Below are 15,037 nucleotides of genomic sequence, written 5' to 3'. Positions count from 1 at the left end.
GCTGACTTTCATCTTAAATATGCAATTGGACAACCTAATTATCAATCCCTGCCATGTGCTGAGAAAAACATCTAATTGGATTGTTTCCCCCCCCCAAAATTACAACTATACTATGGCACCTAATAAAACAGTCAACAAATAAAGAATGAATGGTAAATATACGTACGATGGGCATGTTGGAGAGAGCAATGTGTCTTGATTCTCTCTGTATTTTGATTGTAAATTTGGCTTTGAAGGCAGGTTCATCAAAGCATGGAAATGCCATACGTGCTGCAGTGGGCTCAAACTGCGTAGAAGCCAAAACTCTGCATAAATAAGAAGAAAAGAGAAGCTGTTGGCATTGTGTAGGATATTGTGAACATATGTGGATATTGTGGATGTGTGTAGGATATTGTGCACCTTCTGTGCAAGACTGATGGAATGAACATACTGAATTACACAGATAGGTCTGAGGAAGGGTCTTGACCCGAAATGTCACACATTCCTTCTCTCCAGAGATGCTGCCTGTCCCGCTGAGTTACTCCAGCATTTTGTGTCTACTCAGATAGACAATTAGTTTATCGTATCTACCACAAAAGAGATGAAACACAATCTGACCACTGAATTACTTTTGATTTTTTAGCAGATCGTGGTTATACTAGCAGATTTTTGTTTACAGGTTTAGATCACATTTTATTTTAGTATTGCCATTAGATATGGTAAATTAACATCCATTTCAAAATTATATATCATATGAATTTGTCAATCACCAGTCCACAAGTATTTTTTAAATTTGGTTGAGAATATGCAAGCTTGCTTTGAATTCTCTTTTTTGCAAGTGGCTTTCATTTATCTTCAAGCAAGTAAGGATATCAGATTAAAATGGAATGCAAGATTCACACAATCCAAGTTAAGAATTGAGGACCCTTGGTTATCAGGAAAGCATCATTTTATTCCCTTTGAATCAGTTAGGACAAATGGGTGTGCAGGTACAGACATTAATGTTACGTTTTCTTCACTGGAAATGGACTTGAAGTATCTAAATGCGCATTCTAGAAGTTGGGCTTCAGAATAATGAAGATATGGATTATACCTTTAACAGAAGTGAAGATATAGGTGCAGAATTAGAGTAAATAAAATTAAGTTATTAGGTGCAGAGTTAAAATTAGAAACTGAATGGAAGCTAGGAGCTCAAGAAAGCAAATAATGAGCTTCAAAGATGAGAAAAATGTTAAAGAGTAAATAAGAAAATAACTACCGAGGTTGCAATTGGTGAATTAAAGGGTGGGAGATATGGCAGGCTAATGATAGTAACACCATTCTTAGAAGAGGTGTCCTTTCTTCTAGTTGCATTTTCAATTGGCTTCACTCATCATTACTTTTGAGACATTACCGAATCACTGTGTCATACAGCACATAAACCAACCCATCAGCACATCATATTCATGCCTACCTGCAACTACCCATCCATTCCAATCCCGTTCATGTTTCACACTGTTTCTCGAAATTATGAACTTTACCTTAATTCACCATTCTGTGTTTTATAAGTCCCCTTGTAAAAGCCATGGTAGCCATCTGATAGATTGCCAATGTAGTCAATGTTAATCAAGTATGTATTTCCAGAGTACAAGAGTTCATCAGACAGAAGGGCAATTTGCTCAGAAATTGGATATTCCAAAAGATGTAGGTTGTTTTCTGGTCCAATTGATCCATTCCCTTTCGACAGTGCAATGGTTGCCCTGATGATTTCCAGTTTTTTGCTGTGCAAGATGATGGATTTGGTATCCATTCCAATGGAAACCTCAATCCTCACAGATGCAGAAAAGTTCAGCATGGTCAGATTTGGTTGTATAAGCAGTTCATAATGCACTGGCGCAATGGTATCAGGCAATCTTATTTTGTTCCAGGGAAATCGCTGCCCGTCAGATGTGACCGGAAAATCTGGCTCCTCCTCATTATTCTGGTCATATTTCAAGGCCTCAACAACTGAAAGGCCAATAGCTGTGATGAATCCTATTAGTTTTAGGCATTTGGCGGTGGCCATTTGGATGCTGGTTTCTGTGGTACCGTCACATGTGATGATTTTTAACAGATTTTGCAGTTTTCCTTTTCACTCAAGTCAAAAATCAATGTAGTCAATCAGTAAATGAAGCATCATGCATTCTGAAAATAATGATGTCCTATGTGAACAAAAACAAACATGTTAGTTGAAAATTATCTGTGCTTATATTTATTAATTGAAAATCTACATAAATAATGTTTTAATGCAATTTAGGCATAGGAATAGTAATGACAGTCCCCAGCGCCTTTCTGTCTTTTAAATAGTGGACTGGAACCTCTTCTTCATTTATTGATGACCATATTGTGATAAAATATACTTAATTCTGATTTGGATCCAAATGTTATTTACTTAAATCATTAAACACATTAATGAAAACACTAAATTAAGAGAGCTGTTGCATGTAATCTGTACAAAGTATTGGCTTTGGTCAGGAAATGTTGAAGTTAATCTAAATTCATCTTTAGGAAGATGCATCACACGTTATATTCGCAAGAAAATCGTAGGTTCCAATCCTTAACTTGAATATTCAGTTGTTCATGATACCATTCCAAACACCCCATAACCAATCGATCATGATTCTGGATCATATTTAAGAATGGTTAATTAAGGCAAGCTTTCATTCACATCTTTCAATGTATAACTCCACCTAAGTTAAAGCATAATTATGGAGGAAAATCAAAATTATGAAAAATATAATTGACCAAATAGCTTCCTCACTACATATATTTTCAATGTCATAATCATGGTTTCCAATGCTATGTCCACAATTAGTCTCTAGCTCACTGAGTTACATTGAACAAAAAACACCAAAATAAAACTTGTAACATGTAAAGAATGACATGCATGGAATTGATCAACTGAAGGTCAATAAAGTTTGGAGACTTGGCAGAAAATATTAAAATAAGCTTAATAATGGGGCTTTATAATTTGTAAGAAGTAACTGCAGATGCTGGTTTAAACCGCACGCAGATAACAAAAAGCTGGAGTAACTCAGTGGGACAGGCAGCATCTCTGGAGAGAAGGAATGGGTGAAGTTTCGGGTCAAACTTCAAGTCTGAAGAAGGGTCTCGAGCCAAAACGTCGCATTTTCCTTCTCTCCAGATATGCTGCCTGTCCCGCTAAGTTACTCCAACTTTTTGTGGTTTTATAATTTGATGAATTGGGCAGTGACATCAAATTACCAGGCAGAAACGTGGAAGAAAGGAGTTTACTAATTTAACAAAGTGCAGAAGTAGTTTGAAAGGGAGATTAGAACAGTTAGGCAAACATTTGAGTATGGTATAAGAAAATAACTGCAGGTCTGAAGAAGGGTCTCGACCCGAAACGTCACCCATTCCTTCTCTCCCGAGATGCTGCCTGACCTGCTGAGTTACTCCAGCATTTTGTGAATAAATCCTTTGAGTATGGAATAGGAGTCTGGTAGAAAAAAAATCCCTCTATAAATTAATGCAGATAGCTGGAATGTTTTCCCTTGCTTGCAATCAACACTACATTTCTGATTGGAACATAGAACCATGAAGCATAGGAAAGACCTTTCGGCTGGCAATGCCAATGACGAACATGATGTCAAGTTTAATCTCCTTTGCCTGCACATGATCAATATCCCTCCATCCCCTTCATATACATTTGCCTTTCTAAAGACCTCTTAAATGCCACAATAATCCTCTTCTTCTTTGGACTTTCCCCCTCTGACCTTAAAGCTATGTCCTCTAGTCTTTGACATTTCTATCCTGGGAAAAAGGTTTTGACCATCTACCCTATTGATGCCTTTTCTCTCATCTTCCAATACTCCAGAGAAAACAATCCAAGTTTGTCCAATCTCCCCATTTAGCTAATACCCAGTACTCCAGACAGCATTCTGTTAAAGCTCTTCTGCACCCTTCACAAAGCCTCCAAATCCTTCCTGCAATGGGGCAATAGAACTGCATACAATATTCCAAATACAGCCTAACCAAAAATTTATATTTTATAGAACCATATAAAATTATAAAAGGACTGGACAAGCTAGATGCAGGAAAAATGTTCCCAATGTTGGGCGAGTCCAGAACCAGGGGCCACAGTCTTAGAATAAAGGGGAGGCCATTTAAAACTGAGGTGAGAAAAAACGTTTTCACCCAGAGAGTTGTGAATTTGTGGAATTCTCGGCCACAGAGGTCAGTGGAAGCCAAATCACTGGATGGATTTAAGAGAGAGTTAGATAGAGCTCGAGGGGCTAGTGGAATCAAGGGATATGGGGAGAAGGCAGGCACGGATTATTGATTGGGGATGATCACAATGAATTGGCAATGATCACAATGAATGGCGATGCTGGCTCGAAGAGCCGAATGGCCTCCTCCTGCACCTATTTTCTATGTTTCTATGTTTCTATTATAAAGCTCCTGATTCTTGTATTCAATGCCTCGACCTGAAAACAAGCATATAAAATACCTTATTTACCACTCTATCTACTTGTGTTGCCTCTTTCAGAGAGCTATGGACTTGGACAAGATCCCTCTGTGCATTAATGCCACCTTGTCATTAACTGTATACTTTCCCCTTCTATTCGACCTCTCAAAGTATATGTTTCAGTTGCTCAGATTAAACTCCATCTGCATTTCTCTGTCCATATCTCTAACAGATCTAAATCCCTATGGATAATTTGAGAGCCTTCCTCAGTGTCAGCAACTCCACCAATGTTGGTATTGTCTGCAAATTTACTAAGCATTCCATCTATATTTATATTGAAGTCAGTTATTTATATCATAAACAACAGAGGTCCCAGCAGACATCTTTGCAGAACACCAGTGGTCACAGTCCTCAAATCAGAATAACAAGGCCAATTGGAATTAGTTTTTTCATTGTCGTCAAATCTGATCTTGATGGTGAGGATGGAATTACATTCTATGATTAATCGTGAAAAAAACAATGTAAAAAGTAATGTAAAAAGTGAAAGCTTTTCAAACAAGATGATATACCAGAATGTCAAATAAGAGGAACATCGGTTTCCAATTGACAGACTGAATAAACTAACAATTAATAATAATAATAATATATTCCTTTATTTGTCCCACACTGGGGAAATTTACAGTGTTACAGCAGCAAAGTGGATAGCAAGAGATCATTCATTATAAATAAATAAAAGATACATAAATTGTCATCAGTTTTCAGTGTGTTATTGTTGACTCAATTGCTGGGAGCAGTGCTGGTTATGCAGTCTCACAGCAGCGGTAAGGAAGGGCTTCCTATATCTCTCCTTCACGCACTTGGGGTGAAGGAGTCTGTCACTGAAGGAGCTACTCCGTGCATTGACAGTGTCCTGCATGGGGTGGGAGTCGTTGTCCAGCAGCGCCGTTAGCTTTGCCATCATCCTCCTCTCTCCCACCACCTGCACCTATTAACTCCTGCACCTATTTTCTATGCGTCGATGATTCTATGGGTTACAGACGTGATCAGCAACAAATTCACGAACTGTGAACGTGTTGGTCTTAAGCACAAAGCCCGGTTTATTTTAATTGTGGGATGTGGAAGTATTTGCCAAAACCATCATTCATTGCTTATCCTTTACAGCTTCTAGGGAAGGGGAGGTGATCTTGAACTGATGTTGACCAAGTGGGTTTACGTGCAATCACTGCTCTCTTCATGCAGTTTATGATTTAGACTCCGCTAAAATGGAAAAAAAAGTATTCTAAAGTCACGATAATTTGCAGTTTGGAAGGGAACTCGCGGGTGGTGTCATTAGAGGTGGATCGGACAAGAAAAACGATAGATAAATGTGAAAAGGAGGGTACAAAATAACAAAATAGAGTTAAAAAAGGACACAAATTGTTGGAGCAACTTGGCGGGGCTGGAGAGCATGGGGCTGGAGGGCATATGGGGCTTGGAGGGCATATGAGGCTTGGAGACCATATGGGCTGGAGAGCATATGGGGCTGGAGAGCATATGGGGCTTGGAGAGCATGGGGCTGGAGACATTTCGAGTCGGGATCTTTTTGTTTTGTAGAACAGCATCCACAGTTCCTTGTTTCTAATATCTAGAATTAGGCGGAAGGGATTTTTCCCGGGCACTTTGAATCTGGAGTGAGTTTAGGTGCTCCGCACTTCTAAAACGAAAGCATTTTACATCAAAAGCAGAACTAGACATAGGAAAAATGTCAAAATTCATACCCACACTTATTGGGAAATTAAATATGCGTAGTTTAAAATTGCGTATCTGCAACACGTGTAAGCGGGAGTGGCGGAGAGGAGGCTACGGTCGCAACCCGAGCGCTTCTGGAAGTGAGTTCAGATGATCCAGCCACGGGAGCGCCCTGAGACCGCTGGAGAGCACAGTGCAGTGGGCTGTGGCAACGCTATTCCCTGGCGGCGGCCAATCCTTAGCCGGTCATGCCAAGTCAAGTCCGATTCTATTATTCCCCGCCACCACCCTTACTCCTCTGCTCCCGAGATGAACTGGGAACTAGACGGGCCCCGGAGTGAGTCACTGGAGTGGAGGAGCCAACAGTGCAAGCGCTTGTCAGGCGAGGCCGGGAGAGCAGACACGCACACCGGGCCGGGAGAGCACACACGCACACCGGGCCGGGAGAGCACACACGCACACCGGGCCGGGAGAGCACACACGCACACCGGGCCGGGAGAGCACACACGCACACCGGGGAGGGCTCACCGGGCCTCTCCCTCGCCGCGCATTTCTGAACATCGTTTGAAAATATCCTGCCTTTTACTACCTTTACCTCTATGTAACTATTCTGAATGCAAGCCGTACCTTTATAATCAAATACAAATTTCTGTTGAGTTTGCGTTTGCCAGATAAGAGGTTCCTGTCGATTCCCCGGCAGAAGTGAAAGTGAAAATGAAAATGAAATTAATACAACCTTTGGGCCTGCTCGTCCAGCATCTAGTGATTTCGTGTTTTTTTTTTAAAGTCAATGCTGAGCAAATAATATAAAACATTTTAAAATCGTACTCCCTGCAATATAGTAAAAAAGTTGTATTTTGTTCATCAATGCAAAGGTTACAATCTTCTCGGGTAAATGACCAGACTCTGATACTTTAAGGTAGTTGGTCTGAAAATGCGCTCCCCCTCCCTTTATTGATTTACACTTTAATGCCATGTCAATCGCAAACTATGACATTTTGAACCCCCATGTGAATTCTTTGGTTCACCTCATTTATCATTGCAATCTAATGCGGAATCGTGCTCTAAACACGAATTTCACGAATATTCAAAATGAAAAGTGTTCTTTATATATTTGTAATAGTTCTGTTTTAAATATAAACTTTCCGTTTTCTTTCACCATTTTGTACATTGTTATAATTGAACAGCTCTTCTGCCTATGATTTTTTTTTAATGAGATTGGTTGCTCAGCCAGTATTATATGAGCATTAGAAACTGACCTCATTAGACTTCACATCCCACGAGAGAATAAACAAAAAATAATGTCAACTTGCACACATGTTTTAGAGTATTAATTCAGCAGAAGGAAGAAGCCCTTGGGGATTTGGAATTGGGATCCAGAGAATACCTGAAATTTAAGAATGCGAGCATGCACCAATTTGTTGTTCTTTACCACAATCAGCTGTAAAAAATAATTATGTACAAACTGTCTGTAGTTTATACAATGGAGCCTTTTATTGTGTCATTGCTAGTGTATCTGCATGTGAAAGTTCATTAACTAAACATCATTTCTTTTTTGGTGAGGTAAGATTGATGAGGATGAGCCTGCAAAGCACGATGTAATCGAAGACACAAAAAGTTGGAGTAACTCAGCGGGTCCGACAGCAGCTCTGGAGAAAGGGAAAGTGACATTTTGGTGCGAGACCCTTCTTCAGACCTGAAAATCAGAGGTCTGAAAAAGAGTCTTGACCTGAAACGTCTCTTATTCTTTTTCTCCAGATATGCTGCCTGACTCACTGAGTTACTCCAGCTTTTTGTGTCTATCTTCGGTTTAAACCAGCATCTGCAGTTCTTTCCTGCACAAGTACAATGTAACTACAACTCCACTGTCTGCAAATTTCAGGTCTCAGGGGTATAATTAGAAACGGATAAACAGAATCAACGTTCTTCTCAATAAAGAGAGGAAATAAGATCAAACTAATTTAATCAATAGAACAAAATGACTCATACAATTTACAGTGGCCATGCCATTTAAGGGAGAGTACATGTAAATTGTGCCAAATGTTTCATTATAACAAGAAAAATACACCAAGATTCTAAGCCAAATTAAATTAAACAAACTGAATCAAGACAGAAACTAGATGTTAACTCATTTTCTTTCCATATAAAAATTGGAAAAGGAAAAAAATCATTAATGGTTCCTGTCCATTTTAATTACCAGATGGCATTCCAGCAAACTGGATAAAAATATTCCCATTCAAGGCCAGTCACAATTCATTGGTAGAAATAAACGTCAATATGATTTAGTGGCACAGAGGTGTGTTCATTCTGAAAGCAATTTTATAGTAAGGAAATATAAAATTAATTTAAATCATAATTTGCTAATTTAATATTCCAGTTATTTTTAATCGATGAGGCCTTTCATTTTCCAAGAACATATAATTTCAAAATTACATCAAATATTTTAAAAAATCTCTCACTATTGAAATACCTGATGTCTGGCTAAGCCTCCACAATGGGCATTTGTAATGAAATGGAATCCAAAAGAAAATACACCATTATAAGCAATTCAACTACAAACACTCTGGTTCACTAAATGATGACTTTTCAGGCTCAATGTCATAAAATTTGATACGATGTAGGAACATGTATAGGAAAAATTAAACTCAAACTCCTATTCCCAGAGCCTGCCTTGGAGCCTTTCATTATTCCCACTGCTACGACTGCCTGGTTTTGAACCAAACAATGCCCAATCTTGGTATCACATTTAAACTGTTCCTTGCCACAATCTTTGAGCGGAATCTTTTCTACAATACTGCCAATTATGGCTTTTAACCAACATAATGACTTAGTTGATAGTTCTCCTAACTGCGACAGAAGATCATATCATTAAGACCTTCAACATGGTCTTTAGACCAGACTGGAAATGCTGCCTTTCCAATTGGAGGTTAATATTCCCTCTCAGCAATACCTTAGGAATATTTTGAAGAAGTTTATTCCTATATGAAAGAAAAGTCAAGAGACCTATAAAGTGCTTGAAACATAATGAATAAGGGGGGGGGGGGGGAGAGGGAGGGAGAGAGAGAGGGAGAGAGGGAGGGAGGGAGGGAGGGAGGGAGGGAGAGAGGGAGGGAGAGAGGGAGGGAGGGAGAGAGGGAGGGAGAGAGGGAGGGAGAGAGGGAGGGAGAGAGGGAGGGAGAGAGGGAGGGAGAGAGGGAGGGAGAGAGGGAGGGAGAGAGGGAGGGAGAGAGGGAGGGAGGGAGGGAGGGAGGGAGGGAGGGAGGGAGGGAGGGAGAGAGAGAGAGAGAGAGAGAGAGGGAGGGAGAGAGAGAGAGAGGGAGGGAGAGAGGGGGAGAGAGAAAATGAATGCACATGACATAGAGCAGCTGTTGAAGGCGTAACCCTCACTGTTTATTTCTGTACTCTTTCACAATCATGTCTGAGGTGATAAGATAAGTCAAAATTCAGTTTCAAGTATCAAGTTGTTCACCAGATATTGTACAGCTAAAAAGTGGTCGTCCACATTGTCGGATACATCAATTATTTAAATCAAAACAAATGTTATTTGAATAGATCACTAAAATTTTGTTAACTGTTGGTATTTATTACTTTTAATTTCATCAACAACTTTTGTGTGTCCAATTATAAGCTTGTTTTTCATAACAGTTATGGAGTGGATTTGACATTACATTGAAGAGAATTTCATTGCCTAGTAACAGAGCACCAAAAATTACCTTAGGCTGGAGAACCTGGTCAATGCTACAATTCAACCCCAACCTCCAACGTCAGCTTAAAGGAAGGAAGGATTTGTTTTATTACAATTAATGTGATATATTAAAATTTTTGAACTAATCTTAAAAAAAAGTATATAGTCAGAGCGTTACAGTATGGTAACAGGCCCTTTGGCCCATCAGGTCCACACAGCCCATCAACATCTCCAAATTTTTATAAACAAACCCCTGACCCTCCCCCCTGATTCTACCACTCACCTAGGCACTAGGGATCATTTAAAGTGGCCAATTATCCTCCAAACATATGCTTTTGTTAATGGAAATGCATAAAAGTATCCATATCCAGTAGTTGGAACAGCAGGCATTTATCTCAATATCTCAACTCAAAAATCACATTATAACTAATTCAGCCGCATGATATAGTGTTCAGTAATTCATCAATCGCAATTTATCCAATGAACGTCGTCGAAACACTTATTATAGCAGAACTATCTGTATCAGTGGATTCTTCTAAATATCCTACTGAATTTATTGCTGACTATCTTATAATTATGGCCTCAAGTTTTGGACCTGAAAACTGTTTTTTGATAATCTTGCACAATTTTAGTATTGCAAGGATCTCCATCAGATCACCCCACAGATACCAGGTGGCGCCACCAGCACTGGCTGCCTCGCCAACAGTCTGTCTGTCTTTTCTACTGTTTTTTATTATTTTAAGTATGTGTTAAAGTATGTTTTAGTGTTTCTTGGTTTGTTTTATGTGGGGGGGGGGAACTTTTTTTCAATCGCTCGACGGAGATGCGATTTTTCTCCGTATCGTATCTCCGTCCCCACTGCGGCCTAACATTGTGGAGTGGTGCGGCCTTTCCTGGAGACTGGCCCGGCACTTCAACCTGCGGGCGCTACGCTGACTTTAACATCGTGGAGCTGCGATCCTTTGCCGAGGAGAGCTCCAGCTGCAGGGCCTGTGGACTTTAACACCATGAAGCCCGCGGTCTCTGGTAAGAAGAGGCCTACTCGGGAGCTCCATTGCCACGGAGAGTTTGTCAACCGTCCCGACGCCGCAGTTTTGATCATCCCGATGTGAGGGCCTTGGACAGTCGGCAGCGGTGGTTCAGCAGCCCCGACCGCGGGTGAACAAAGAGGAAGATGATTGAACTTTATTACCTTCCATCGCAATGAGGAATGTGGAATCTGCTGTGGTGGATGTTTATGTTAAATTTTATTTTATGTGGCTGTGTGTCTTGTTGCTTTTTACTTAGTATGGCTGTATGGTAACTCAAATTTCACTGTACCTTAATTGGTACATGTGACAATTAAATTGAATCTTGAATCTTGAGATTAGTCTTTCTAAAGGATTTAACCCATGGAGCATTATCAATCTTATGAAGCCTTTACCTGCTTTTATCTCTTCTTTAATATTGGCAAACACAAATGACTCACAGAATGGATCAACAATGATTTCGTACAAGTCTAATTAACTTTTCTACTTCATAATTCCATCAATCAAGAAAAAGGAATACAATTTAATTTGCTATCTTTCAATTAGCCCCCATCACTTTCCTGAGTCATTTAGTCTGTATAACTAGGCATCTCCTCCTTTCAGTTTATTTACATACTATATAAACCTCCTTATTCTCTCTCCCAAATGTTCCACTCCAAAATTAATTTGCCATATTCATACCCCTTTTAAAAGTTTGTTAATGTGATCCATGCACTTTAGTCACAATTAGCGTTAGCGTTAGAATTCATTCTGAAAGTCTGAAAGCAACATTGATTTGGCTTGACCTAAACAATGATGTCTGATATATTGTTATCTTTGAGACAACAAAAACATTATCTCATTGGTTGCAGTTGTTAAGTTGACATTGTCAAGGACCACATTGATTCCTGCTTGCAGAAGACAGGCAGTTTCAAACCACTTCATAATAATATTCCATGAATATAGCATTAATTGTCAACGAAAAGATCAAGTTTATACATTTTTAGAGGTAACTTATTTCTAATGTTTTCCTTTTCTGTCACACTATGTACAGTGACTAAATTAATAATTTTCAGAGCCATTCCTGTGTAATTCTGTTATTTGGTACCTTTACAATGCTCTCTCTGTTCCATGGAATTGGCAGACCTCCAATGGCTGCAAACCATTGAAGTCTTAAAGAACAATCTTTAACAGGCCTTATGCCATCAGGCAAGAATGAAATGCTCGGAGAAGGAGAAAGAGGTGCAGCGCACAGGCCTTGAACCTGGTGAGATGCAGGAGGAGCCCAGCCAGGACTCACCCCACAGAGCCCAGTCCCTCCACGCACCAGAGTCTACAAACCCCTGCAGAGTAGTTATTAAGAGGGCTGATCCGTGGGCGGTCGCTGCTGGGATGCAAGTCGGGGCCTGATCAACCCCGGCTGGGTCGCCTGGGCGAAGATGTCTGATGTTGTGAGACCCGAAACACCCCATGACCCCAGGTCACATCACTGAGGATGCGTCCCTGCGCATCCAGAGGATGTATCACATTCACTCACATTTTCCTTTTTGACCACAGGATGTCACTACATATTTTATGAGATTTTAAGTGTTTTTGAATTTTAATCACTGGAGTAATTTCAGAGAACATGACTGCCGAGATATTCAATATCCCGTAAATAGAAATCGAGGCAAATAATCAGTTACTCTCCCTCTACTTGTACTTAGAACACCTCTTCTTCAAATTACATGAGAAATACTTTAATATCTATCTACACCAGCAAGCAGTCTCAATATAAAGTTTCAGACAAAAGACGAGCTCATTTTACAATGCAACATCTCCTTAATGCAACAGCCTATGTTAGGAATATCCGGAGACCCTAAATTTGGACGACTTCACAGTTTCATCTATCAGCAAATGTAGGAGTGAAACATAGAAACATAGAAAATAGGTGCAGGAGTAGGCCATTCGGCCCTGCGAGCCTGCACCGCCATTCAATATGATCATGGCTGATCTTCCAGCTCAGTAGCCTGTACCTGCCTTCTCTCCATACCCCCTGATCCCTTTAGCAAAAAGGGCCACATCTAACTCCCTCTTAAATATAGCCAATGAACTGGCCTCAACTACCTTCTGTGGCAGAGAATTCCACAGACTCACCACTCTCTGTGTGAAGAAATGTTTTCTCATCTCGGTCCTAAAAGACTTCCCCCTTATCCTTAAGCTGTGACCCCTGGTTCTGGACTCCCCCAACATCGGGAACAATCTTCCCGCATCTAGCCTCTCCAACCCCTTAAGAATTTTATATGTTCCTATAAGATCCCCCCTCAGTCTTCTAAATTCCAGCGAGTACAAGCCCAGTCTATCCAGTCTTTCCTCATATGCAAGTCCCGCCATCCCAGGGATTAATCTGGTGAACCTTCTCTGTACTCCCTCTAAGGCAAGGCTTAAATATGCTTTAAATATGTATTGTATAGGAAAGTGCATAATATGTATTACTGGTCATTTAAAAAAAACAAGGCCATACTGAGATAGAAGTGAGGCAGCTCACTTTGGACAAAAAGAACATTGTCATGGACCACACAGACCTTTGCACAACACGGTCTATGGTATACAATCAAGAATAGCATATACTTTTGAATACAAGGTCTTAAAAAACTAAAAAGTTGTATTAGAAATAAAACAAAGAGTAAAGAAGTTCATTTATTGTACCTCATGTAATTTCCTTACTTCGTTAGTCTGTTCTTCACAAAACCTAACATAAAGCAGCCGCAAAATCCTCCATGATCACCTTTTCCAGGTCAATATCCGCAATAATGAGTCCAAAGAGTGTTGAATTGTCATTTACACCATGAAATTCTTACTTGCTGTAGCTTTACAGATACATTAATGTAATAACACAACAAATAAATATACAATAAAAATTAAAACAATAAATTAATAAGTAATACTAGGTAACCACTCCATAATCATGCAAAAGTGAAATACGTAGTGCAACCAAAACTAGCTCTATAATAGATCACAGCTGATGTGGGTGTGTGCTCAATGGTGTGCACTGCAGTTCAAGAACCTGATAAGTCATAGGAGCAGAATTAGGCCATTCAGCCCATCAAGTATACTTTGCCATTCAATCATGGCTGATCTATCTCTCCCTCCTAACCCAATTCTCCTGCTCCCTAGAACCCCTGACACCCGTACTACTATCTCTGCTTTTAAAATATCCATTGACGGCCTCCACAGCCTTCTGTGGCAAAGAATTCTACAGATTCACCCTCTGACTAAAGAAATTCTTTCTCATCTCCTTGATTGCTTCTCATCCTTCACATTCTTTCTCATCTTTGGTTGCAAAGAAGAAGCTGTTCTTGAACCTGGAGGTCAGAGTTCTCAGGCTCCTGTACCTTCTTCCCAATGGCAGCAGCAAGATGAGAATGTTACCAGGGTGATGTGGGTCTTTGATTATATTAGCTGCTTTTTTGAGGCAGCACTTCCTATAGACGATGGGGAGGCATATAGAGGGTATTGCCACATGATGGACTGGGCAATACCCACTGTATTTTTGTTGCCTCCATTGTTTCTAGGTGTTCAAGTTACCAAACAAGGACAGTTGGTATGCTGTTTACCGTACACTTGTAGTTTGATAGAGTATTCAAAGAGATATGACAAATCTACTAAATCTTCTATAAAAGTAGGTGTGTTGATGAGCTTTGCAATTCCATCTGTAGGAGCCATTTATGCTTAATTCTGTTATTGTCATTGTGTTATGGCTATGTTTTAATATTTCTAGTTTATGTCTTTTTTGCCTGCTTGTGGGAGTGACTTAATGCGTAATTGGGAGTGTCTAGATGGGAGGAGGCTAGTGTGTGTCGACAGAGGTTGTGGGTCAGTTTAGACTCGGAGGATGGTGAGCATACAGTTCTTTACCACGCGCTCGTACCATGCGCTCGCACCGGTTATATTTGTAAGAACTATACGGTAGTAACTGCAAGAATTTCTAGATATCGTTTGAAGAAGAAACAGTTGATAAAGTACGGGAACTGATTTATCACTCTATGATTTGTGCTACTTTAATAAAACCAATTAATGAAGAAAAGGAGTTTGGAAGATTCGTTTTGTCATATCAGGGTGCGACGTGTGCGTAAGCTATAACTACATTTCATCCCCGAGAAGTAATGGCTATCGAAGTGGGATTTCGAGATGGTATAGAAACTGCCATTA

At 40.0% G+C, this 15,037-nt stretch overlaps 2 protein-coding genes across 5 annotated transcripts in view; one reads left to right on the top strand and one right to left on the bottom strand.

Moving 5' to 3' along the window:
• Window positions 1-15,037, bottom strand: part of erap1b (endoplasmic reticulum aminopeptidase 1b) — a 57,917-nt gene that overhangs the window by 41,737 nt on the left and 1,143 nt on the right. The window contains exons 1-3 of one of the 4 annotated variants that reach the window (XM_078396460.1): window positions 13,535-13,549; window positions 1,500-2,159; window positions 167-305 (exon numbers count right to left, since the gene is read on the bottom strand). In XM_078396460.1, coding sequence (XP_078252586.1) covers window positions 167-305; window positions 1,500-2,023 — 663 coding nt within the window. In that variant the 5' untranslated portion in view covers window positions 2,024-2,159; window positions 13,535-13,549. Of the gene's footprint in view, window positions 1-166; window positions 306-1,499; window positions 2,160-6,187; window positions 6,360-6,781; window positions 6,945-13,534; window positions 13,550-15,037 lie in introns of those variants that run through there. The other 3 variants (XM_078396456.1, XM_078396459.1, XM_078396458.1) reach the window with 3 other exon arrangements.
• Window positions 14,740-15,037, top strand: part of erap2 (endoplasmic reticulum aminopeptidase 2) — a 35,374-nt gene continuing 35,076 nt past the window's right edge. The window contains exon 1 of the mRNA XM_078396463.1: window positions 14,740-14,847. The gene's annotated coding sequence lies outside the window, so the exon portion shown is untranslated. The remainder of the gene's footprint in view (window positions 14,848-15,037) is intronic.

The sequence above is a fragment of the Rhinoraja longicauda genome, chromosome 3 (assembly GCF_053455715.1).
Source record: "Rhinoraja longicauda isolate Sanriku21f chromosome 3, sRhiLon1.1, whole genome shotgun sequence".
Lineage (NCBI taxonomy): Eukaryota > Metazoa > Chordata > Chondrichthyes > Rajiformes > Arhynchobatidae > Rhinoraja > Rhinoraja longicauda.
Note: the sequence above shows the minus strand (reverse complement) of the source record. Positions and strands in the feature narration are given on the sequence as shown.